The sequence below is a fragment of the Sturnira hondurensis genome, unplaced genomic scaffold, assembly GCF_014824575.4.
Source record: "Sturnira hondurensis isolate 20B ecotype Veracruz unplaced genomic scaffold, ASM1482457v3 Scaffold0018399, whole genome shotgun sequence".
NCBI classification, from domain to species: domain Eukaryota; kingdom Metazoa; phylum Chordata; class Mammalia; order Chiroptera; family Phyllostomidae; genus Sturnira; species Sturnira hondurensis.
The window spans coordinates 828,587-852,907 of NW_028091030.1; the positions used below are offsets into that span (position 1 = coordinate 828,587).

Here is a 24,321-nt window from a genome sequence, read left to right on the forward strand (position 1 = left end):
TCTCCATGGGCCACAAGGCATACCGTCGCCAAGAAACCTCCGTGGCCCCTGTCGTTTCAACACCGAGGTACTAAAGTAGGAGGTAGAGGGAGGCGCCTCAGAGAGTCAGGGGTTGGGGGACCAGAGGCAGGAGGAGGCGACTCTGCACTCAGGCTACAGAGTGCGGAGATGGCAGCAGGTGGCCCCTTCCTTGCCGAGGTCTGGACCCTGGGCCCTGGGCCGTTCCCCTTCTCCGCCCTCTCCTCCGGCCTGGGCGGTCAGCGGGATCCGAGAGGGTCGGGGAAGCCACCTTCTCAGATCCCGAGGTACCTCGTACACCCAGAGGGCTGGGCCCTGAGAGAGGAACTGTATCCTCACCAGCTGGTGAAGCCCCGGCAGCGTGTCCGCTTCCCGCGGAACCCCAGTCGGGTGCCCAGGGGCGGGTCCTCTGCGCGCAGAGCGTGGAGGGCGTGTCAGCGCAGAGGAAACCCCGGGCAGACCCGCCTACTGAGTACCGGGGTGGCGTGGTGTGGCGTGGCGTGGCTCCTCCTGCCGGGCCAGGTCCGGGAGGTCCCCGTGGTGCGCACGGGGAGCCCCTCCCCTGGTGACGGGCTCCGCTACTCTGCAGAAGTCTGTCCTTCCGTCCTTAAGCTCTGTGCGCGGACCACACTTCTCCCTCCTGGAACCTGGAGCAGTCCCTCGGAGGGTCCGCCGCACTGCAGAGGCCCTCAAGTTTTCCTGTCCCCCCCACTACGGGGTCTGAAGCCTGGTCCAGCGCCTGCTTGGGCGGTGGACTCGCTTAGCCCACCTTTGGCACCCCCCGCAGTGCAGCCCAGAGAGGGTGTCAGGTATCCCTGGCCGGCACCCAGCCCTTTCCGCGGGACCAAGCTCGGGAGGGACAGAGGTGAGCCATGGGGAGCCCAGCAAATGGGGGAGGACCCCAGAGAAGACTTCGTGGAGCACAATTTAGGGGGGACCCCTCATCATTTGCTCTGTTCCCCATTATTTGGTGTGTGGAGCTTGTCCGTTAGGACAGAAGAGTTATATTACACTGAACTTTGGCCATCAGCCAGAATTTAAGCGCTTTTGTCTACATTAACTCATATATTTATATCCTCATTGCTACTATATGGAGTATTGGGTTGGCCAAAAAGTCCATTTAGTTTTTTCAGTAAAACAAGACACATTTAAAATTTTTCACTAATAACTTTATTGATTTGGATATTTTCAGTGTGTTGGCTATCTCCTGCTCTTGACTTCTAGTGGGTAGAGGCCAGGGGTGCTGCTAAAAATCTTGCAGTGCATAAGACATCCCACAGCAAAGAATTATTTCACCAAAATGTCAATAGCACCAAGAAACTTTGCAAACCACTTTTAACACATTCGATCAGTAACAGCACCTTCTCCATACACTGCACAAATCTTTTTGTTTCTTGCGTTTCAGTTGTGCCTTTACCTTTCTTGAAATGATAAAGCATAATATACCAAAAATGTTGTGTATCTTCTTCCATCTTCAATATTAAAACGGCTGTACTAAAATTCACCAATTTGATAAGATTTTTTAAAAAGATGCACACTGTTATGACAGCTGTCACAATACAATCTAACAAAATTTTTTCGAATGAAGTTAAAGACAACTAAGAACTACTTGTGCCATTGTAGGGAAAAAAATGAAATGAACTTTTTGACAAACCAGATACTTACTGTTATACCCACTGCACAGATTAGAAAACTGTTTTAGAAAGTGGACTAGCTCCCATCTGCTCACAGAATGAGACCACTCAATCCAGGCCCCACATGCAGTACCCCACTGAGAGGGAAGAGGGGACCCTGGAGCTCTGCTAGGTTCCTGTGCTTGCTGAGATCCCCACTAGCACCCCCTTTAGTCCCCACCCAAGGTCTACTTCAGACCACCAACACTCCCATCCCACCATTCACCCCTATTTACACAAGCCCCATCCCCCCTCATTACTCTCCTTGTTGCTGGCCCTGTGCCCCGGTTGGGCTGTGGTCTCGCACCCCCTACACTCCTAGACTCCAGGCTCTTTTTGCTTTAAGTCAGAACAGTGTAACCTGGATTTTTTGAAACTGAGGTCAGCAAAGATGGGAAAAGACCAATAGTGACCCCCTAAGGTGCAGAATGAAACCCACAAAAGTAAAATGAACTCAAGCAGCTACATAGTAAAGTTGTATAAAAGCAAGAGCGGACCCCGGCACCGAACACACCCTTAACAGAATTGAGTTACAGAGATTGCACTCGTGGTCCCAGTGGTCAGGGACACAGGGTGCAGTCAGGGCGTAAACGTAAAGCAGAGGCAGGCCGAGAAAGGGGGAGGCCTCCTGCCTCCCAGTTCATTTCTGATGCTTGGTCCTACGGAAAGGCCTTGATCAGGCATCAGGTGCTCTTGTCTTTCTGCAGATGTTCACCGTCCCTGAGAAGGAATCCAGGCCGCCTACCACCTGTCTGGGCCCAGCCTCCACGCACAGCCTGGACAGTAACCGTGGGGACGGTCTGGAAAGAGAATGCTCCAGAAAATCAGACCAGAAGCCCCGGGAGCTCTATGGAGTGGGCGATCCCACCGCCATGTTCTCCTCTGATAGCTCCCATCTGTCCTCGAGAGGGAGAGTCGTTAAATGGTTCTGGGACTCCGCCGAGGAGGGCTATAGGACCTACCACATGGATGAGTACGATGAGGACAAGAACCCCAATGTGAGCAAAGCCCTCCCTCCCACTGGGTCCCAGGGAAGGACTGAAGGGGGGACACCCTGCCTCAAATGACAGGGAAGCAGCCAGCTTGCTCTTGTCATGTTGGACTTATGATGCTCTGACCTCCAAAAGTCCCCTGATGTAGCACAGGGAGGCCCCCGTTTAATATCTGGGTGAGAACTCGGTCCAGTTGTAATGAAGGGATGTTGATTTGTGAGGGAGGGATTTAAGAGCCATGGAATGCTCTGATGTGGATTCTGACCCCTAGACCTTCGACTCTCAGCTTCAGAGCTGGGACAGAGCTAAGGTTTGGTCACAACTGTTTTACTCATGGGTGTGTATTCTTGAGCTGACTGCTTAACCTCTTTGAACTTCAGTTCATCTGAAATGAAATAATGACACCTGTTCTTTGTCACATTCCCAGTGAGATGAGAGCAGCTATGTGAGGTTGTTAGCTCAGTGCCCCCACATGGAACACTCCATAATTGGTAGCCGCTATTACTATTAATGTTATCTGTCCTGGCTTTTATAAGTCATTATCAATAATCCTTTCAGAGGGCACAGAGCTGTCACAAATAACCCTTTAATAATCTTTATTTGTTGAACATCTACCAGGTGCTGTGCACTATTCTAGATGCCAAGGTTGTAGGAGTGAACAAAAATTAAGTTTCTGCCCTTGTGAAGTTTATTATAGTGGAGACAGTAAATATATGTGTGTGTATACATGTATGTGCATATACACACATATATACATATATAGTGATAAATACTGTAGAGAAAAATAAAGCAGGGAAAGAGAATAAAGAACAATGAGGTGGGCTGGGAACATTGCTATTTTAGGTGAGATGTTCCCGAAAGACCACTTTAACAAGGTGACATCTGAGCAGAGACCTGAACAAAGTGTGGGTTTGTGTTAGTTGTCTGTTGCTGTCTAAACAAATCTCTTCAGATCTCAGTGGTTAAAGCAGACACTTCCCAGTCCCTGAGGTTCAGGAGTTGGGTGATTGCCGCAGGCTGCGGGTCTCCCGAGAAGCCGAAGTGAAGCCAGGGCTTCAGTCCCATCTCCACGGGGGTTGGGGGGGAGGATCCACATTCGAACTCGTTTGTAAGGTTGTTGGCAGCACTGAGTCCCTCACCTGATGAGCTTCTCCGCGGAGCTGCCTCATGACATGCCCCGGATGGAAAACCAGACTCTTTATAACCTAATCTTGGTGGTGACATCCCGTCACTTCTGCAGGTTTGGTCCGTTAGAAGCAGATTTCTAGGTCCAGCCCACACTCACGGAGAAGGGAATACACAGAGGTGTGACCGCCGGGAGGCGGGGATCCCTGGTGGCCATTGTGGAGGCTGCCTGTCACGGGAGCGAACATCTCAGGGAACAGTCAGTGCAAAGCCCCAGGGTGGAACTGTGCTGGCTGAGTTGAAGAGAAAGCCGAGGGGTCGCTGGCTGGAGACTGGTGTGAGGACAGGAGGAGGGGTGGTAACAGATCCTGTAGGGCCTCATAGGACACGGTGAGGATTCTGATTTAGAAGAGGTGGGACGGAAAGTGTTCACAGGAAGAGCAATACGCTCTGATTTCAGTTTTTGCAAAGATGACAGACTTGGACTGCTGTGTGGGGTTAGATGGGGGGGCAGCGGGAGTGAAACAGAGGTGGGGAAGCTATTGCAATAAAGTGGACAAGAAAGAGGCGCTTTCTATGTATCATAATCATAGCTCATTTGAGCTCTACTTTCTTATCTTCCCCTTTTCAGTATTCCCACCCCCGTAGCTGAGAGGTCAGGAGTTATAAGTGCATAAGTCTCTTTGGAGACTCTGCAAGGGGCAGCTTGGGCTGTGACTCCCCCCTCCCCTCCTATGAGAATAATGTCTGATGGGGGTGGGGATCAAGGTATTGTGTGAAGTTCCCTGGGTCTCCTGGGGGCCCTTTCTACTGGCACTGGGATCTTTTTTCTTTTTTTCTTTTTATTTATTGATTTTAGAGAGAGAGAGAGTAAGGGGGGGAGAGAAACATTGATTTGTTGTTCCACTTATTCATGCATTAGTTGATTCTTGTATTTGCCCTCACCAGGGATCGAACCCACAACCTTTGTGTATGAGGACGACACTCTGATGAACTGAACTCCCTGGCCAAGGCCATCACTGAGTTCTTCTTGATCTATACTCTTGTTTCTCTTCCTACTTTGTATGTTCCACCTTGTCGATGTGTATGAGTCCTGCTGATCCCCTTGAGGAGTACAGTGGTCTCTGGGCACACATGTAGCCTCCAGGGGTCTTGCCATCTGTGGGGGAGGCAAAGCATGTTCCGAAGTCCTCGTGACCTGGGGCAGAAACTGACCAGTGCTGTAAAGGGGGACAGATAAAGAGCTTTAGGGCTCAGAAGAAAAAAGGTCCCATCTAGGTGGCATTTGGGTAAGGCTTTCTGGAAGGAGATGGCATGTGAACAGAGCTTTAGAAATGGGGAGATGGGGTCGGGGTGCTGAGTGGAGGGCATGGCCCGAACCAAGTCAAGGAAGGGCAGTTGGAAGGGCAGGATGGCGGAGAGCTCCCGCTCTGCCGCTTCCCTGACCTTCCGTTGGCCGCCCTCCGCCATGCTCACTTTGCCCCTGTTCCTTTCCTCTGCAGGGCATCATTAACTTGGGCACCAGTGAGAACAAGCTCTGCTTTGACCTTCTGTCCAGGCGGGTAAGTCCTAGTGCACCTCCGGTGGCATTGCCAGCTCCGAGGGCCTGTTTCCTCTCGGACTCCCCAGAATGCTTCTCCCATGAGAGCCTGCTGCTTGCCTGAGTGACCTTGGCCTGGGAGTCAGGAGTCCAGGTTCTAGATCTGCCTCAGGGTCAACTGTCTATGTGGTCTCAGGCAATTTACTACCCCTACTGAGATTTTGCTTCTTTTTTAAAAAATGTATTTATTTTTAGAGAGGGGGGAAGGGAGGTAGAAGGAGAGGGAGAGAAACATCAGCGTGAGAGAGAAGCATCTATCAGCTGCCTCTTGTAGATGCTCCAACTGGGGAGCAAACCCGAAACCCAGGCACATGCCCTGACTGCAAATGGAACTGGTGACCTTTTGCTTTGTGGGACGATGCTCAACCCACTGAGCAATACCAGTTAGGGCGTGATCCTGTTTCTTTATTTCTCCAGGCTCCTCCCCTCACTCAGACTCTTCTCTCAGCTGGGTCCCTGCTCTCAGGGGAAACACTCAGTGGTGAGTGTGTGGTCAGTGATGAACAACTGGCTCTGTGGGGGTGGTGCTGATTTGTAGCTTTTGCCAATTCCCATAGTGTAAATACCCCACCACTGCCAGTTTCAAGCTATCGATGTGACACTGTTGCATGTAGAATTGGGAAAAGAAGTGTGGTGGCACACTCACACACACACGCACACACACACACACACAGGGAGGGGCAGAAATAGGTTTGCAGTTGTGAGTGCACAAGACAACAGTTTATTCTTACATTGTGACCTATTACTTGTTGCATTATTCTTCATACGAACAACTGTAAACCGGCTTTTGCTCCACCCTGTGTAGCGCTTTCTTTTCTAGAAACAGACAGAAATAACCTCAAGAGCACAGTTGATAGTAAAATGTAGTGACAATCGGGAGCAATGTCGAGTATTTACTACCTTTGTTTTTAGTACAATTCACTTATATAATTTATATGTAATTTGTATAATTTAAATTTTGAAATGGCTATTTTGAACACAGCTTGCAAAATTCCCAGAAACTTAATAATCAGATTTTTTGAGCTGGTGCCAGCCATCTCCAGTGAACCAAGGAAATGCCTGATAAATGTGTGTCCCAAGGCTGAGGAGGCGGAGTTTGGGATTGTAGTGGGAGCGATGCCGAATTCAAAGGAACATGTGTCCAAAGGCGACAAATTCGAGCCCCAAGGGGAGAGGGAGCTAGTGTAGGGAGTGCGCTGAAAGGCATGTTCTTCCTAAAGCCAGCTTCTCCCCATCCAAGGCGCTCAGCACCCTCCAATAGAAATAAAATGTGAGCCACACGTATACTTTTAAGGAGTCTATTAAGTAAAAAGAGACTGGTGAAATTCATTTCAATAATATACTTTATTTATCTGACTATATTTAAAATGTGACCATTTCAGCATGTCACTGATGAAAAAATTGTGAGGTGTTTTGCACAGCTTTTTTCAGATCAAGTCTTTACCATCCGATGTTTTTCAGTTCAGACTACCTATATTCCAGGTGCTCAAGAACTGTACATGGCTAGCGACTTCTGGACTGGGCAGTGCAGCTCCAAGGGGTGAAGGGGAAACGGCCAGAGTCATGTCTGGTGGCTGATTCCCTTTCTTCTGTGGCCCCCCTGCCCGAGGACCCTGCCTTTCCTTGGCACCGTGTCGGGGATGCTCTGGGAGTCACTAAGCCAGCACCTGGTCAGGGTGGGCATGGGCTAGAAATGGCCACATTTTCCAAAGCGTGAGTTCCTACTGAGTCTGCAGGAAGGCCATGGCCCGAGTCCCTCCAGAATTTGGAGCCAAGACCAAGGTGAAGGCCCCTAGTGCGGGACCTCTTCTTTCACCCCTGGGAGGAGCTGGGTAGCACGGTCTCCCAGCATGGCCTCTGCCAAGCCACCCCTCTGGTCTTTGCAGGTGGCAGGGTTGAATGAAGGACACTCGACTAGAAGTCAGAAATTCTAGGTTTTTTCTCAGCTCGGCCACTCCCTAGCTCTGTGACCTTGACTGAGTCATCTCACTTCTTTTTAGCCTCAGTTTCCTCCTCAGCAAAATGGGCATGAAAGTGCTGCCCCTCTCCCAGTGTCTTTGCTGGGCAGACCAGGCCCTTGGCTGGAGAGGCCTTGGTGCTGCTGTGTGGATGCAGGCAGTGATGCCAGCCAGCCCTTCCTGGGACGGTGCGTGCCCCTCAGACGGCTCTTCCTTCTCTGTCCCCAGCTGAGTCAGAGGGACATGCTGCAAGTGGAGCCGTCTTTGCTGCAGTACGCCGACTGGAGGGGACATCTGTTGTAAGTAGTTGTCGCAGGCCTGTGGTTCTCCACTGCAGGGTGGTTTTGCTCCCCATGGGACATATGGCCACGCAGACATTTTTGGTTGTCGTAACTGGGGAGCGGGTGCTACTGGCACTTAGTGGGTAGAGGTGAGGGATGTTGCTGAACCCCCCACAAGGCCCAGAATGGCGCATACAGCAAAAAGTTATCTGGCCCCAGTGTCCACAGTGGCAGGTCGAGAAAGCCTGCCTTAGGCTAAGGGCCTACTTGGCCCCAGAGACCTGGCAGGGGACCATGGGCTGGAGCATGTGCAGGGCCTGATGCCTCCCACAGTGCCCCCAGCTCAGGAGCTCCCTAGCTCAGTTTCTCTGGCTGTGAGGCCTGGGGTGGGCTCGTACGAGGACTCTTTGACCCCACTTTCTTGGTAGCATTAGAGGAGCCAGAATCAGTTTCAGGGGAGCTGGCCTGGGCTTTGTCCTGCTGGTGAGATGGGAGATGGTGAGTAACACTCATGAGAATTTGTACTGACTGAGCACGTACGAGGGGCCAGGTGCTGCCCTAGGGCTTAGTGACTGAGCACGCCTGAGTCCCAGAGCGATCCCAAAGCATGTGTTCTTATGGTAACTGGGAGAGCGGGCACTTACGTCAGACTACTGGACTTGGGTGTGGACTCTGCCACTGATTAGCAAGTGACCTAATTCCTTCGAGTCTCAGCTTCTTTGTCTGTACAATGGGAATAATGATAATAGTTGCATCATAGGGTTGTTATGAAGATTAATGAGTAAAATTCTCCAAATAACAGCTGCATAAGGTCAGTGCTTAATAAATCTTAGCAATAATAACTATGATAATACTCACTGTTGTGATAGTAATGCCTGTGATCATTATTAGCTGGGTGGACATCTGGATATTAGTGTGGCTGATGGTGTGCCTGCCGCCTGCTGATTCAGGGGGTGGGCTCTCCTAGAACTGCAGAGGGTGACCGTTTTGATGCCCGCGGGGAGTGTTGGGGGTCGGGGGAGAGGTGGGCACTGAGGAGTGGGGGCAGATGCTGCTGGCACTTCCCTGCGGGAAACAGGGGGTAATGGCAGCTGCCTGAGGGCTCAGCCAGAGGGGCTTTGGGGTGGACGGTGGGTCAGAGGCCCTCCGACAAGCAATGCCTGTCCGTCTGTCTGTCTTGTCTGCAGCCTCCGGGAGGAAGTGGCTAGGTTCCTGTCTTTCTACTGCAAGAGCCCCGCACCCCTTAAACCAGAGAGTGTGAGTAGCCCCTCTCCTCTGCCCCTCCCTGCTTTCCTGCTCCCCTCCCCCAGCTCTCGGCTGGCCAAGGGTAAGGTGGGCTGGGGTCTGCCTTTCACTTTGTTTTGCTTTGTTTCCAACTGGAACTAAGTGCCCCTCCCTCAGAGTTTTGGTATGATTTCTGCCCCACTCGGTCCCGGGGTCCCTTGTTGTCCACACACCTTTGGGCAAGACTCTGAGTGAGCAGCCCCCTCTTCCTTGCTTGGCTGACTTAGAGCAGGATGCCCACAATTAAGCCACACGAGTGAACTTGACTATTAGTCAGGAGGGGCCTTTGGGTACCTCCTGTGGCTTTGCTGTGACAGGGCCTGAGGGGCACACTCCTTTGTACCCTGGCTCTCCCTCTGTGCCACCCAGGGACAGAGGCCCTGGCAGGTTCTCAATCCCTCCTTAACAGACTTATCTTTGTCCCCTGGCTCTGTCACCCTCAGGTGGTTGTCCTAAACGGCTGTGCCTCTCTCTTCTCTGCTCTGGCCACGGTGCTGTGTGAGGCTGGGGGTAAGTGGTCTCTGGCCCGCTTAGCCCTGGGAGCTGCCCTGTGCCCGCAGCACCCCCAGCTGCCTGCCCTTAAAGGCTGCCTCGGGGTGCTTTCAGCCATAATAGACTACTGTACTACTGGGGGCTTAAATAAGTGGCTTGACAAGACCCCAGGGGTCAGCAGTTCCAGGGGAAGTCAGCGTGATGCCAGGGTTCTGTGCTGTGTCTCTGTGTTGACCTTGAATTTTCCTCATGCTCATGGAAAGCTGTCCCATCCTCACATGGCAGAGTGCCTGCTACGAGAGCCACAGTCATACTGAGAACACGTTGACCATGGTCATGGTCAGGAGGTGTTGGTTGCCAGGAGCGGAGGCCCACTTGTACTAGCATAATGAGTGATGATGACAGTAGTAATGTTTATTGACCACATACTATGTTCTAGGCACTGGCTAAAGGCTTTACACATAGTCTGTCATGTAACCCCAGCAACCACCCCTGTGAGGTGGGTTCTGTGGTTGGCCGTGCAGCAGATGAAGAGATGAGGGCACAGAGCGTTAAGTAACTTGCTCAAATCACACAGAGAGAGGTAGTAACCAGAATTTGAATTGTAACAGGAAGATTCATAACCAGGATATAATAGGCAATTAGACAAATTTTCTGCCATTCTAGAACATCAAGAATGAGATCAGCAGAATACTCTAAATGAGATATGCATTGCAGTCCCCATCCCCCGCCCCAGCCACCCTGCGCCCCCTTGCTTTTTATGCAGGCCTTTTCTGGACTTTCCTCCCGTCTTGCAGCGCCCAGGGGTGCTGGCCCAGCTCTCAGTCCACATGGCCTTTCCATTCAAGTGCAACTTCCCACTCACAGTGTCTGTGCTCTTGGAGCAAAATCGTGAGAGAGAGAACATGATGGATTGCTGGCCATTGAGTGGATTGGTTCCCTGGGATCATTTGTCTATGTCTGGTCCAGTCCCTGTGGCTGGGGAGGGAAACCCGTAGACAAAGACTGGCCCTTTCAGCTATGCGTTGGAGTAGAGCTTACAGTCACCTCACGGAGCCCCACCCACAGCTGGAATCCCTGCATGTCATCCTCTCCCCCCAGAATGGCCTCAGCCTTTTGTTTGAATGCCCCCCAAAGTGGAGAATCCACTCCTCCTGAAGCAGCATTTTATGCCTCTGGGCGGTTCTACACGGGGACAAAATTTCCCATTGGTCGAGCCCAGATCATCACCCCGCAGCTTCGACTCACGGCCCGAGTCTCCTTAGAGTGGCCCCGCGTGTCGAGTGCCTCCGTGGGATCCTCTGAGCCTCAGTGTCCTCATTGGTGAAGTTAGGAGGATGATAGGGCTTCTTTCACAGAGTGATTGTGAGGATCGAGGGAGGTGAAGTGCAAATAAATGTTCGGCACAGTTCCCAGCACATAGTAAGTGCTCAATGAACGTTAGCTGCTGATTACTACTCTCAGTGGATCCAAGTTCAAGAAAGTGTTTTGGGAGTTGGGGCAGGGAGCGTGCCCCAGGTGTTCCCCAGAATCACCGAAGGCTTGAAGAGGCGTGGGGCCAGTGGACATGGGGTTCCTGAGCTCCAGCCAGAGGGTGACAGGCCCTGGCCCACTGCTGCCCCCAGAGGCTTTCCTGATTCCTGCCCCTTACTACGGAGCCATCACGCAACACGTCTATCTCTATGGCAATGTCCGACTGGTCTATGTCTATCTGGACAGTGAGGTAAGACTTCCTGCAGGCCAAGACTTTCCTGCATCCAGACTTGAGGGTGGACATGGGTGGAAGTCCCTGCCGAGGACTCACGGGTTATGACTGAAAGGACAGTGGAGACTTCTGTTGCCCGTGGCCAGTGCCTGGGTTCCCTGGGGCTCAATTCTTTGAGCTCTGAGATCCCTGGAATTGCTGAGGGCAGCCCCAGGGGACCACACCAAAATGTGGGGTGAGGATGGGGCAGAGCAGACTTCAATGTGGAAGTCCTTGGCCCCCAGTCAGAGGACCCCTGGGGCCTCTTCCTGAAACCTAATGGTAATGAGGGTGTCTCTGATGTGGTGGGGTAGGGATGGAGGATGGTGAGGGGGGCAGTGAGCCCACCAGTATTTTTCTAGAGACTCTTCTAAGGATGCTGGAGATGATGGGTAGGGGAGGCCCCCAGGAGTTTGGGGTGGGGGTCCCTAAATTTGTTTGTGGATCTTTTTGCAGGTCACTGGGCTGGACACACGCCCCTTCCAGCTCTCAGTGGAGAAGCTGGAGATAGCCCTGCAAGGAGCTAATTCTGAGGTCTGGGGATCAAATCAAATCCAGGGCTGAGAGTGGGGGTCCTGAGCAGGGCACGGACCCCTCTTCCTGTGGCTGGTCTGCTGCCCGGTTTGGTTGGCACTCTGTGCTGAGGACGGGCGTAGGCATGGACCCAGTGGGGGTCAAGCAGGAGTCCGCCCCCGCAGGGTCTTCCCACCAGAGTGAGACTCTGAGACCTCGGTGTACAAATAACCGGCCAGGGAGCTGGATTACAAACACTAACCCCCTTTGTCTGGCTCTGATTCAGCAGGCCAGTGTGGAGCTCACAAGTCTGCCGTTCAGCAACCCCCCCCCCCCCGGCCACCTGAGGAGGTGGTCCCCTCACTCGGGGGGGATCCAAGGCCTCCTGGGGAAAGGCAGAGAGCAGTCATTCTCCAGCGGTTCTTTTCCGTCCACTTTTCTAAGATCTGCCAACCTAATTTTTTTTTCACCATGATAATGAAAGCTGTACATGTCCACTGTGGGAGTTTTAAAAGTGCCACCCGCCCTGCATCATTCTACCAACACAGGCCGCCCTGCCGGCGTTTGGGCGCATTTCCCTCTCGGCTTTGCTCTCTGCATTTGTTCTCTCTCGTAGCTGGCACGAGGCTGCCCAGTTCTCCGCCTTGTTCGCTTCACGTTGGGTGGTGAACACGGTCCCATCACAGTCCCCGGGCGCCTGCCCCACGACCAGCCCCGCTCTGTGGGACCCTGTGGCTCTGGCCTTCAGGAGGAGCTGAGGGTCTGCTGCCCCGCTGGTGGTTTCAGGGTGTGAAGGTCAGAGGCCTCATCCTCATCAACCCCCAGAACCCTCTGGGCGATGTCTATTCCCCAGAAGAGCTGCGAGAGTACCTGGAATTCGCCAGAAGGTGAGGCACCCCACACGCACCCCATCCTTTGGTGGACGGGGGTTCTAGTGAAGGCTTTGGGGTAGGTCCTTCTACCCTCTTTTCTCCACCAGGGCTTCCACCTGCCTTGGCGCCTCCTGGCAGTTGGGGGGGGGCAGGTAGCAGTTTGTGGGTGCTAGCTCTTTCTCTCCCTCTATGTAACGGCAGCTGTTATTTACTGCGCGGTCCGGGCCCGGGCACCCTGCCGAGCACTTCATGTGCTCCTCACCTAATCCTTCCAACAACCCTGTTGGGTCCAGCTACTGTTACTACTGTTTTCTGAGCCTAGGAGTGAGGGGTCGAGCCACAGTGAATCTGGGTCTGTTCCTATTTAACGGTCTTGCACTAACTGTGTCCTTCTTCCGTGTGTATGTGTGTGTGTGTGTGTGTGTGTATGTGTATGGGGGGTGATGCCTGAGGGCTTCGCCTCCCCCCCAACACAGGGCTTCAAAAGCCCCACTGTCATCTGCTTTGTGTGTGTGGCGTCCTGTGTGTTTGAAACTTGGTCACCCTGGGCTAGACCTGGTCCCTCTGGAATTCTGACTTACTGCCACCCCACCCTGGGAGACGCATGCGACCTGTAAACCAAGCTTCCTTCCCTGCCGCCGCCGGCCCCAGGCACCAGCTGCACGTGGTGGTGGATGAGGTCTACATGCTGTCCGTGTTTGAAGAGGCGGTCTGTTATCGCAGTGTCCTGAGCCTGGGAAGGTGAGGCTGCCACATCAGAGTGGACTCTCCCTCAGCCCGACCCCTGCCCTGGCCCCCTGCCTTGACCTCCATGGCTCAGCCACAGCGCATGGCCGGCCCCAGGGTGTTTCCTCTTCCATCCCGCTGATCCCTTTGTCCTCAGAGCCCCTAATGAGAACAGGGAGACCAGGACTGGAGGACGGGGCCGGGTCAGTGGTTTTCAGATTGTTCTGTGGGGCTTCTGAGAGCCCCCTCCAGGGAAGGGCCTTAGGATTCCCTGAGGGAGGGCCGGGTGGGTGGGACACTGGCCTCTGTTGTTTCATTCATTCCCTGAGTGGCTCCAGCTTCATTCATTCATTCACTCACTCACTCATTCACTCGTTTGTTCAGCAAATATTCTGGGCTTGCTTGCATGTGCCATGCACTTCTGGTGCTTTGGGCTTTTTCATTAGATTTTATGTGAGCCAAGTGTTTGTGGCTGAAACAGCTGTGGAAACACCTGGACTGGACCATCTGTAAAGTCTGTAAACCTGACATTCAGAGCCTAGCAGTTACTGACATCTGTCCAGACCTCGTGGCCTGGCTAAGTCCCTTCATTCCGCACGTTCTTCCAGAGCTCGGCCAAGGTCATGGGCCCGGGCTGTTCCTCCCCTCCATTTGTGGGTTAGAAAAGTGAGGCCCAGAGAAACGGTGGCTTGTCTTCCACTCTGGTAGACACGCGAGAGGTGTTGGTGATGCAACCATGAATAAGGAACACGTGGGCCCTGTCTATGGAGAACTTTATCTCCAGCCAGAAAAATAAATTTAGCAGCTAAATACACAGCTGATCATTTGATTAAGTACTAAAAGGAGAAGCCTGGGGATCCATGAGAGGATCGGCTTGGGGTACCCCCTTGGCTTGGTTAGGGGTTTCTTTGAGGAAGCGACACTGGAGCTGTGCCTCAGATCGGGGGTGGCAGACACTTGAGCTTTACAGGCCACATGGTCTCTCATTCCGCTCCGCATCCCGGCACCAAAGCGGCACAGACAGTGCGTACACGAACAAGCATGGCCGTGCTCCAATCAGACTGTGCACTAAAACAGGCAGCAGGCAGACTCGGCCTGCAGGCTGGAGTTTGCTGGCCCCCTGCTCTGAGAGATGCATGGGAGCTGGTGACTCAAGAGACGAAACCAGGGTTTGACCCAGAATCGCATTCATCCACCCACCTCCCTCTGTGTCCAACCGGACGTGTGAGTGTCCTTCCTGCGGCTGTGTGCTGCCTCCCTCCCCGCACTGTGCTCTCTGCAGGCTGCCTGACCCCCAGAGGACCCATGTGATGTGGGCCGCCAGCAAGGTGGGTTCCTGGCTGGCCTTAGGGTGTGAGGGAGGCGGGAAGGCAGGGAGGTGGGCAGAACCGGCTGTCTCTGGGGAGGGCTGACTGCCGCCTAGGGAACATGTAGCTTTCCGTACCCGTCTCCTGCAGGACTTCGGGATGTCCGGGCTCCGCTTCGGCACGCTGTACACAGAAAACCAGGATGTGGCCACTGCGGTGGCTTCCCTCTGCCGCTACCACGGCCTCAGTGGCTTGGTCCAGCACCAGATGGCACAGCTGCTCCGGGACCACGGTGACTGCCTGGGCGTGGCCACCTGAGGATGGGGGTGGGGCCGTGGTCAGTGTGGGGCCAGCCAGGGGTCATGGATGCTCTGTGCGCAGGAAGAATTCGGGGTGGTGTTGGAGAGTGCCAGCTGCAGGCTCACACCCTGTTGGATTGCTTCCCGGCTGTGTGGCACATTCCTTCACCTTCTTGAGCCTCAGTTTCCTCATCTGGAAAGTAGGATCGCGGTGGTCACTGTCTTATCGGGTTAGTCAGTGTGATTTGTCATTCAGTCAGAAAGGTGCCCGGCATGTAGTAGGCACTCGGTCAGTGTGAACTCACTATTGTTAGCTGTGAGCCCTTGAGAACAGAAGCTACTAATGGGAAAATGTTCTGATGGAAGTTTCTCTCCACGCGATCTGTTCTGTTCACCGGTTTTGATCGTGAGTCTAGGTAGCAAAAGGACCTGTAGTCGCCCCCATTTATCGCCCCGCTGGATGTTCTCCACATGTCACCCCCTTTGTGTCTCCCCGGAATCCTAGGATGCGTGTATTCCCGTATTTCCCCCATGGTTTTATAGATGAAAAAAAATGAGGACCAGACACTGCGTATTTGCTGTAACAGCTAAACTTTTAGAAATAGTGGGAGCATCAGACGCCAGCGAGAATGCAGACGGCCGGGTGCTCCTGCCGTGCTGGTGGGGACGTGAGACGGAGCAGCCCCTGGAGAAAGTGGGGGGCAGTCGCTCATGAGGCTAAATACCAAACGGCCCAGCGACCCTGCTCCTCGGTAGTTCCCACTATGGTCACACAAAAAAGCTCCATGTGAAGGTGTATAGCGGCGCTCTTCATGGTCCCCCGAACCGGAAACAACCCAGGTGCCTCCACAGATGGACGGAGAGACAAATGGCGGTCCATCCCCATGGGCCAGGGGTGGGGGGCAGCGCCCCTCTGCAATAAAATCCACGACAGCTCACCTTAATCTCAAAGGCAGTAGGCTGAGTGGAAGAAGCCAGTGTCGACAGATGACATCACTGTGTGATGCCACTTTTGTGACACCCTGGAAAAGTGACAGGGAACAGGGCCGAGTGTCCGGATTTAAGGTGCTTTAACCCCCATTCTGAATATTCCCATCTCCCCTAATTGGCCAGCTGCAGGGAGGAGCTCAGCTAGTTTGGGCAGCTGGTGGCCTTCTTTTCAGCATTTTAGGCCCACAGGACAGAATGGAGGCTTGACGGGAGATTTACTTCTGGCTTCTCTTTCACCCAAACAGACTGGATCAACCAGGTGTACCTGCCGCAGAACCATGCCCAGCTCAAGGCTGCTCACACCTATGTCGCTGGGGAGCTCCGGGCCCTGGGGATCCCCTTCCTGAACCGGGGGGCAGGCTTCTTCATCTGGGCCGACTTCAGGAAGGTAGTTAGGGGGCAGGGGTGGGGATTGAAGCCTCCCTCCAGCAGGTGAGGAGCAGGGACGTGTTCTCCGAATCCTGAGCCCCTTCCCTCCTCCCAGTACCTGCCCGAGGCCACCTTTGAGGAGGAAATGGTGCTCTGGCGTCGCTTTTTGGACAACAAGGTGCTGCTGTCCTTTGGCAAGGCCTTCGAGTGCAAAGAGCCAGGGTGGTTCCGCCTGGTCTTCTCCGACAAAGCCCACCGGCTTCGCCTGGGTGAGCAGTCGGCCCTCCCAGCCCCTCCTACCCGCAGCCTCCCTCTGCCGTCCTTCCTCTCGCCCCACTTGTGACCCCAGCAATCCCAGCTTGTTCCTTCCCACCCACCCACATCAATGCTGATGGGGCCCTCACTTCCCCTTCCCAGGGATGCAGAGGATTCAGCAGGTGCTTAAGGGCACATCCCAGGTGGCAGAAGACCCCCCTTCCTGTCAGACCCAGGAGCCCCGGGGCCAGCACAGGTGAGCTGGTCCCGGCCTTGCGGCTGCTACTGCCAACCCGGGGCGTTCCAGGATGCAAAGAGTGACCATGGCTGAGCCGTTTGCGGGGAAGATAGCCTGGCCCTTGAAGAAGAACCGTTCCTTGCCTCTGTGGCAGTGGGAGACTCCTTAAGTTTTATTCAACCTGGTCCATCGCCTGCCCCCTCTATTAAACAAAACTGGGAGAAACTAGAAGCCTCTGTTGTGAGTAATTTGTAGAGTGGAGCAGTCGTGACAGCCCCTCACCCCCCTCGGATGTGCAAAGACAACAAACGACCTGGACCTTCTCTTTAGCAGCACTTTCATCCTTCCCCTTTGTTGCCAGGGAAGCAAGTCAAAGGAACACCACCCAGAAGAGAGGGTATGCCCCAAAATGAAAAAGAGGGATAATTTCCAAACTATAAGGAGAAAGGCCTGGTTTCTACATGTTCAAATTGTTTTCCATACATGTAGGTTGTGTGGCCCTGGGCCCTGAGACCTGGGACGGCCTCTGTGGGGGACCAGGTGAACAGGACCCCCTGGTGGGAGTCAGAAGGGGCTTCTCTGACTCTGTGATGTCCTTCCTCCTCCTCCTCTGTCCTGGGAAGGAGCCACTTTCACTGATGATTCCAAACCAGAGTGACCTACTCATGACTCGGGGCTGGACCCTGAACCCAGGCCAGGCTGCTGTTGAGATTAGCTTTCTTTCCACACTAAGAATGGAGCAGGGTCACCCACCCCATCCCCAGGGTGCCTTAGTTCAGAGCCCAAGTGAGCCTGCTGATCTGAGCTTAAAGCCACGGGCTGAGGATGCTCCTGTTTAAAGAAGCTGTCTCTCTCCTTGTTCCTCTTTAAAGGAATGTTGGTGAAATCAGCATTTCCTTTCTGTAAACCATGCTACTTGGTTTAAGATTTGTTTCCCTCTTTCTGCCTTTCATTCATTCATTCCTCCTCCCTGTCTTTTCTCTAATTCCCTCAATGTACCAGACACTGTATTGAGTTAATTACAGGTGTCATTTCTAACTCTAATGTAGTAAGTCCCTAGGAAGCTGACATCAATGTCCTCCATTGTAGAGACGAGGAAACAGAGTCTTGAAGAGACGGAATGATGTTCCCAAAGTCACGTAGCTAAAAAACAGATAGGATCCAAAGTCAGTTCGGTTCGGTTCAAAGTCCCGTGCGCCTTGCACTCTGATGGTGCCACTTTTTCTGCAAAGCCACACCCTTTCTAACACACGTGTCCTCACTCCCTGGGTTGGGAGGTCTCAGTGCGACCTTTGCTTTGTCCTCTGCCTTTCCTCTTTAACCACCAGGACACTTGGCCACCTTCTCAGAGGCTTTGGGCCCCCGCTCATAGTTTCTTTCCTTCTGTACAGTCACCCTCGTCTTCTTTAGCATTGTGCAGCTTCTAATACCATGGCTCCTACACTTTCTCACCTCCAGTACCTGGCACGGATTCTACCCCTAGAAATGTAGCTGTACTGTTTACCCACACTGAATCTCAAAACTCCTGTTCTTTTTGATTGCTTCTCCTTTATAACACCTGTGCCCATGACTTCTTCCACCACCTGGATTGCCCTGTTGACCTTTCTACTTGTCAAAACCCTAAGTCTCCTCCAGGACCAGCAAAGATATCAGGTCTTGCAGGAAGCCTTCCTACATCTTCCCAACCGGGTGTGGTTGCTTTCTCTTTTGAACCCTGTAGCATTTAAAAAAATATTCTATGCCACTTTTCACCTTCTGCTTTGGCTTATCTTACTTGTGCATTTTTCTTCTTTATGTTGAGCTCCTCCAGCATCTGGGCCCCCTTTTTTCCACTCAGATAATATTCAGGGAGCACTTCCTATGTGCCAGGAACTGCGTAGGGTTATCAAGTACACAAGATAGGTGGGCTCCTCAAAGGCTGTGCCCAACACAGGTCTTTAACACAGGAAGTCCTTATTTAACGAATGATTAGTTAAAAACATATCTATCTATTTAATACAGAGCTAGACAAAGAAGAAAACGAAATGCTCTCCACTTCTCCAGTTTTCAAATGGGGTGCATGTGTGTCAAATTTCCTATTGTTTTGGGGGGGTGTGGATTCGGGATGCTGAGAAATGCTTTCTTGGGTGCACAGAAGCAGAAGGTGGGTTTCCCATCTCCAGAATATTCTCGTCCCAGTCTCCCGGGATCTGTGACCAGCCGGCAGGAGTATTTCTGAAATAACACAAGTGTTTCTGAAATGGCTGTTGCTGCTGGAAGCCCCAGTGAATCTCCCGTGGAAGTGGCAACTTCCACCAGATGGCGCTAAGGTATAGCTGGGGACTCGGCCGCCCGTATCAATAAAGAGGGTCAGTGAGTGCGCTCATTTCGTTAACTTCTGGGTAACAGAGCTTCGAATTTTGATAGAATTTTTTTAGAATCCACTTACTAGATGGAACAGGGATTTTACTGTGTAATTAGAAGGCTAAGTCACATAAACAATACAAAAACAACGAAAATGAAAGTCTTCCCCATTTCTTCCTCCATAATTGCTCTACCCCAAACTGTTGCTTCTTGGATTCCTTTCAGAAAAAATACTATACATATGCCTTAATATAATCATCTACATATATATTTTATTTGTTTTTTTAATTTGTATATATGTGTATGTGTACATATATAATATATACACATTTCTTGTATTTTTAAAACATAAAGGGGATCATGCTTGCCCAGTTTTGGACCATGCTTTCATATGAACACATCTGGAAGATAATTCCATGCCAACACATACGTGGAATTATTCCGTTCTAATCATTTATTTTGTGTCCAGTTTCTTTGCGGTTATTAGAAATAGTACTGTAATGAGTGTTTTTGATAAGAAAATATACATATGTTTGTATGTATATGTACAAATTGTGTCTATTCTCACCGTTGATCATATCCATAGGGTAAACCTCATACAGGGATAGTTGGGGGGGAGGGTACCGCATTTTATAGTTGGTGGATCCTGCCAATTGCCTTCCAGGGATGTGGCACACTCACCAGTACTGGTTATAATGAAATGTTACATTTTTTCCGGTTTTAAAAGTTTTGTAGGTGAAGCATGCTGAAGTTTTTTAAAATTATGAACGAGGCTGCCGGGCTTTGAGTTTCACTGTGGAGCTTGAGCTTGACGCCTGCCTCGGAGAAAAGCGGTGCCCTGACTCCTCCTGTCCAGCAGGGGGCGCGGGCCCCGGCCGCTCCCGCATGCGCAGCGCGCTAGGTGTCAGACTGCGAGCAGGGTAGCCGGCCCAGCGCTTCTCGCTAGCTCAGCCCTGGCTCCTGCGGTGGCGGCCTCCAACCGGCCGCGATCCCCATCGGGCTGCCGTGGCCCACACCCTGCGGCATGAGCCGGTGACCGAGCGCGGGGCCGCGCGGGAGGCAGCCGTGGCCGAGGTGAGCGCAGCGAGGAAGGGCTGGCGGGGGCTGAGCTGCGGGCCCGGCCTTCCCGGGCCGCGGCGGAGTCTAGCCCCGGCTGCCGGGAAAGCGCGGACGGTGGGGAGGCCGGAGGGGAGGCCGGAGGGCTGCGACTGGCCCCCCTACCTTCTCTGGGTCTCCGGACGAATTACCGCTTTTGGAGCGCTTTGATTTCCGCATCACCTCCTTCTTCACCTGGCTCTCCTGGCACTCGGTTCCCACCTGTCTCCCCGGTCCACTGCTAGTCCCCGTCCGCCCCTTTCATTTCTCCTGGGGCCCACGCTCCGCCGTGACCTCTCCCACCTCCTTCCGGAGAGCTGCGTCCTCCCACGGAAATTTCTGGCGCTCTGGGCTCTATGGTGGCCTGGGGCATCCGAGTCCGTGGCTGGATGCGGTGGGCAGGACTTGGTGCACTGCGCCCCGCCCAATTCGGAAGGAGGACTAGGTAGAGAAGGTGACTGAGGGTGTCTCGGCTCTGGGCGTGGACTTGAAGCCTAGGGGCATTTGGAGTTTTCCTGCTGGTGGTGGGAACCAGATCTATAGATGCGACTCAAATCATTGCTTGAGTCAATTTTGATTCTGAGTTAGTCGAGTGCTCTAAGGACTTACACTGGACTTGGTTTGTACATTTCAGACCTCAAAGGCTATTCACGGTAATAAAATGATTCATTTCTCATCTTTCTCACGTCCACAGATTTAAGCCTTCTCGTTTTGTATGCTGGTATGAATGGGTAGATTTTCTTCTGTCACTATGCCGGCTTTGGTAATTGAGGAGTGAGAAAAATCGATCTAATGCAGGCTTTTAAAGGTGATGAGGGGGGGCACATTCACGTGTGAAGGAGCCAGCTGCCATCCTGCTCGTCGTAGAGTCGGCATTTTCCAGGTGTGTGCCTTTGGGCTCGGTACCTGGCCTTGCTGTTGCACACTCCGTGTGTGTGAAGTGAGGATAATAATAGTTTGTCGCACGGCACAACTAGGAAAATTATGTAAGTTAACTCAAAGTGCTTCAAACAGCTCATGGCATGTAGTAAATCCTCAGCAAAGTTTAGTTATTGGTTACTTAATTATATGCATTGGATTGTTTATTGTATGATCCCACTAAAAAAGGGGCAGTTTTGTTTTATTTATTTTTTAGTTGGCAGCCATTTTTAGGGTTGGTTAGTCCCAATATAACTTACAAAGAACTCTATCATGTAAGGCAATGAATTGCAGGTTTTCCTGGTTTTGCGGATGTCCCGTTGTTTTTGGTCACAGTTGGGTTACGTTCCAGTAGCACTGGCCCTGGGAGTCCAGCTGTGCGTGCTTTTCTACTCCGGTTAAAGGAAGAGATTATGACTCGAAATGTTGGACCAAGCAGCCTGGAGATAGCCCAGAATGCCAAAGAAAGATTATTCAGGCCCCAAGAAAGGTTTTGGGAATAAATAATTCCAGGAACAGAAAATGCATCTCATGTGCACAGTACGGTGGGGTTAAAGGGTTTTTCCAGTGACTCAGTGCTTGACAGCCAGCCAGGCGGTTTCAGTGTTTCGCAGGGACAGGTTGCTGTGTTTCAAGGAGAGGAAAGTTCGAGGGGCTCTGTTGTGGAATTCATGTTCTGATCCATGTGGGGGTATCTTGTGGAACAAACGTTCATTGGTGGAGATTCCTTCTGGTCTCTTGAGCGGAGCTCAGTGGGAGGGGAAGGGAGGGTGTCGAGGGGCGGACTCTGAAAATTCAGTCTTTACCTAGCCTTTCCCCGCTTCAGGAATTCTAATTCAAGAAGGAAACTAATTATTTTATGATCATGTAATAACTCAAAACTTGGACCCTGGGTTGTGCACCGGTGGGACTGGGCAGGGTAGAGACATTCATTCAACAGACAGTCACGGTTATTTGACATGTGTTTTAAACATGCCATTAGATGCTGAGAATACTGAGCAGAAATGAAAAACTCTGACTACAAGGAACGCAAACCAGCAGAGAGGACAGACGTGCTGTTACTTAGCTAATTAACGTAATGTGGCAGGTGGTGACGAAGCGTGGAAAAGGTATGTGGGTGGGCACGGGTAAGGTTCTCTTGTCTCTAATGCACCATTTAGTAAGGGGCATTTTTCTTTGTTTCTCATCCTTTTTTTTCATTTAAGGCTTTTTACCTTATCTCTTACTGAGTTTTTATTCTACCTCAAGCGCTCGCCGTATCGATCAGCCATTTGGCACAGATGGGAATCTGTGGGAACCGTGGGAACTCGCCTCGCCTGTGTAGGCATACCTCAGAAACGTGAGCTTGTTTCATGGGACAGACCTCCGCTGGCAAAGGCTGTTTCTCCCAAGCCTTCAAAGGCATAGTTCTAAGGTGCATTTTTCAGAGGGGTCCTAGCCCGGGTGAGCCCCATGTCCAGCTTAGTATGGTCACCAGCTCCACAGTGAACTCAATGGCTTTCTGTTCTTCCCTGATTCCACTCTGGCTTTTTGGGTTACCTTCTGCAAGCTCCTTGTACACAAGTCACTTTTTCTTAGTTTGGCAGAACATAAACTAAGATAGCTGGCACTACATGTGGCTCCAGAGAGCAGGTTCTGAGAATAGCACTATGAAACTGGAATCACTCACCCTCGGGTGGCAACAAAGACCCCTTTGCTGGTGGAAAGTGAGGCGTGGATAGCCCCGGTAGTCTCTAGCATCAGAGGGGTGAGACTCACCGGTGGGGGATTGGGATGAGATTCCGGTGGAAGGGAAACCACTGGCTAGTATGGCAGCTCCAGCACTTGGCCAAAATGTAGAGCATGTAATGATAAGAATAGTGAACATATGGGTATCTGACTTTTTTTTTATCTCCCTCAGAGCCAGTGAGGTAAGATCAGGTTCAGATCAGCCAGATACCGACTCCAGACACCCAGCGAAAGACAGAAGGCTCCGTGGCAGGCAGCATCTTCTGTAGCCAGAGGGCGGACTGTGTTGACAGGCCCCAGATTTAATCGTGATTGTGGCAGAGCTGCAAGGGAAGCTCCGTGCATGACTTACACAGGTTGCTTCTGCTAAAGTCAGGAGTGAGGCCTGGAATGGAGCTGTTTGGGTGCCGGCATTGAGAGCTTCAAGCTCCCAGATTTCCTGAGATCCTCTGGGCCAGCAGAAATATCCAGCTCTCTGTTATGGATGAGAGCAACTTCTCGTTGCCCAGACACTATGCAGAGACCTCACCTGAGGCAGGTGCCTTGCTAGATGCTGCTGTCCTCCTCAAGATCTGCCTCCCCTCCCTTCAGATCTCAGCATTGCCCACGCAGCAAGTATGGGGGGGAGGGAGGATTAGCTTCTGTACTGGAAGAATTGTGGGGCCTGATTCATATGGACCAGCTGGAAGTGGGGGAGCATGTGTCAGAGTGAATCTTGGGGGTGCTAGACCAAGAGTAGGGGTCCCGGGTGACTATGAAGCTGGAAGGGAGAGACCGTTGGCCTTGGGGGCATTCTCTTACGATTCGGGATTTAATGACCCAGCAGGAATAACTAGAGCCAGTCCTGATGCGCTGCTAGGCAGGCCCCCTGAAGCGTGGCTGATACCACTTGCTCTCAGCCGGGGATGATTTTGCTTCCCCAGGGGATATTTGACAATGTCTGGATATATTTTTAGTTGTCACAACTAAGGGTTGCTTCTGGCTTTTATTGAGCAGAAACTAGCATGCTACTAAACTTTCTACATTTTACAGAGCAGCTCCCCACAAAAAAGAATTTTTGGCCTCACCCCTCACTTGAGGCCGGTACGGGGCCCAGCACCTCTGAGAAGCTTGCTGCTGACTGGCCTAGGATCGCCTAGGTCAGGACTGACTGTAGGAGATGTGACCCTGGAACTATTTCCAAGTATCTATGAAGGTGATTGCATTCTGATGAGCAGGGGCCTATTTCAGGGTGGTGGTGCTGACTGTCAGAGCTACAGTAGACACAGTACCCACAGGGAGCATCAGGACCTGACCTGCAACCAGTATGTCCTGACCCACCACGATGCCAACAGAGCACGGTGTTCCAAGAGCAGTGTGGGTGGGTGGCCAACTAGGGTGCTGCTCGGCTCGTGTAATGAGGAAAAAATCAAGCACCGGCAAGTAGGCTGCTGTCAGCTGCCACAATGGAAAGATCGCTATTCATCCCCCGGTTTTCAGATGGGAGCTTTCAGACCCATAT

The 24,321-nt window shown here is 52.2% G+C and overlaps 2 protein-coding genes and 1 long non-coding RNA gene across 3 annotated transcripts in view; 2 read left to right on the forward strand and 1 right to left on the reverse strand.

Annotated features, from left to right (window-relative positions):
* Positions 1-517: 517 nt before the first annotated feature.
* On the forward strand, positions 518-16,975 carry ACCS (1-aminocyclopropane-1-carboxylate synthase homolog (inactive)). Its single transcript, XM_037069087.1, has 15 exons — positions 518-883; positions 2,399-2,689; positions 5,311-5,370; positions 7,595-7,665; positions 8,835-8,904; positions 9,375-9,441; positions 11,049-11,146; positions 11,624-11,701; positions 12,467-12,567; positions 13,204-13,293; positions 14,561-14,606; positions 14,736-14,877; positions 16,120-16,262; positions 16,359-16,512; positions 16,661-16,975. The coding sequence occupies exons 2-15, from the start codon at positions 2,399-2,401 to the stop codon at positions 16,756-16,758; spliced, it is 1,509 nt and encodes a 502-aa protein (XP_036924982.1). The 5' UTR covers positions 518-883; the 3' UTR covers positions 16,759-16,975.
* On the reverse strand, positions 14,035-20,582 carry LOC119002987 (uncharacterized). The gene is made up of 2 exons (XR_005069857.1): positions 20,301-20,582; positions 14,035-15,077 (listed from the first exon to the last, which is right to left on the reverse strand). It is a non-coding gene; the product is annotated as an uncharacterized LOC119002987 (long non-coding RNA).
* The window catches only part of EXT2 (exostosin glycosyltransferase 2), a 127,532-nt gene continuing 123,180 nt past the window's right edge, over positions 19,970-24,321 (forward strand). The window contains exon 1 of the mRNA XM_037069085.1: positions 19,970-20,153. The gene's annotated coding sequence lies outside the window, so the exon portion shown is untranslated. The remainder of the gene's footprint in view (positions 20,154-24,321) is intronic.

Excerpts from the sequence above, each read along its gene's own strand:
- ACCS (XM_037069087.1), top strand. The coding sequence starts at position 2,399 with ATGTTCACCGTCCCTGAGAAGGAATCCAGGCCGCCTACCACCTGTCTG. Across the intron at positions 9,442-11,048 it reads GGTGCTGTGTGAGGCTGGGG|AGGCTTTCCTGATTCCTGCC; the intron begins GTAAGTGGTCTC and ends TGCTGCCCCCAG. Across the intron at positions 14,607-14,735 it reads TGATGTGGGCCGCCAGCAAG|GACTTCGGGATGTCCGGGCT; the intron begins GTGGGTTCCTGG and ends CGTCTCCTGCAG.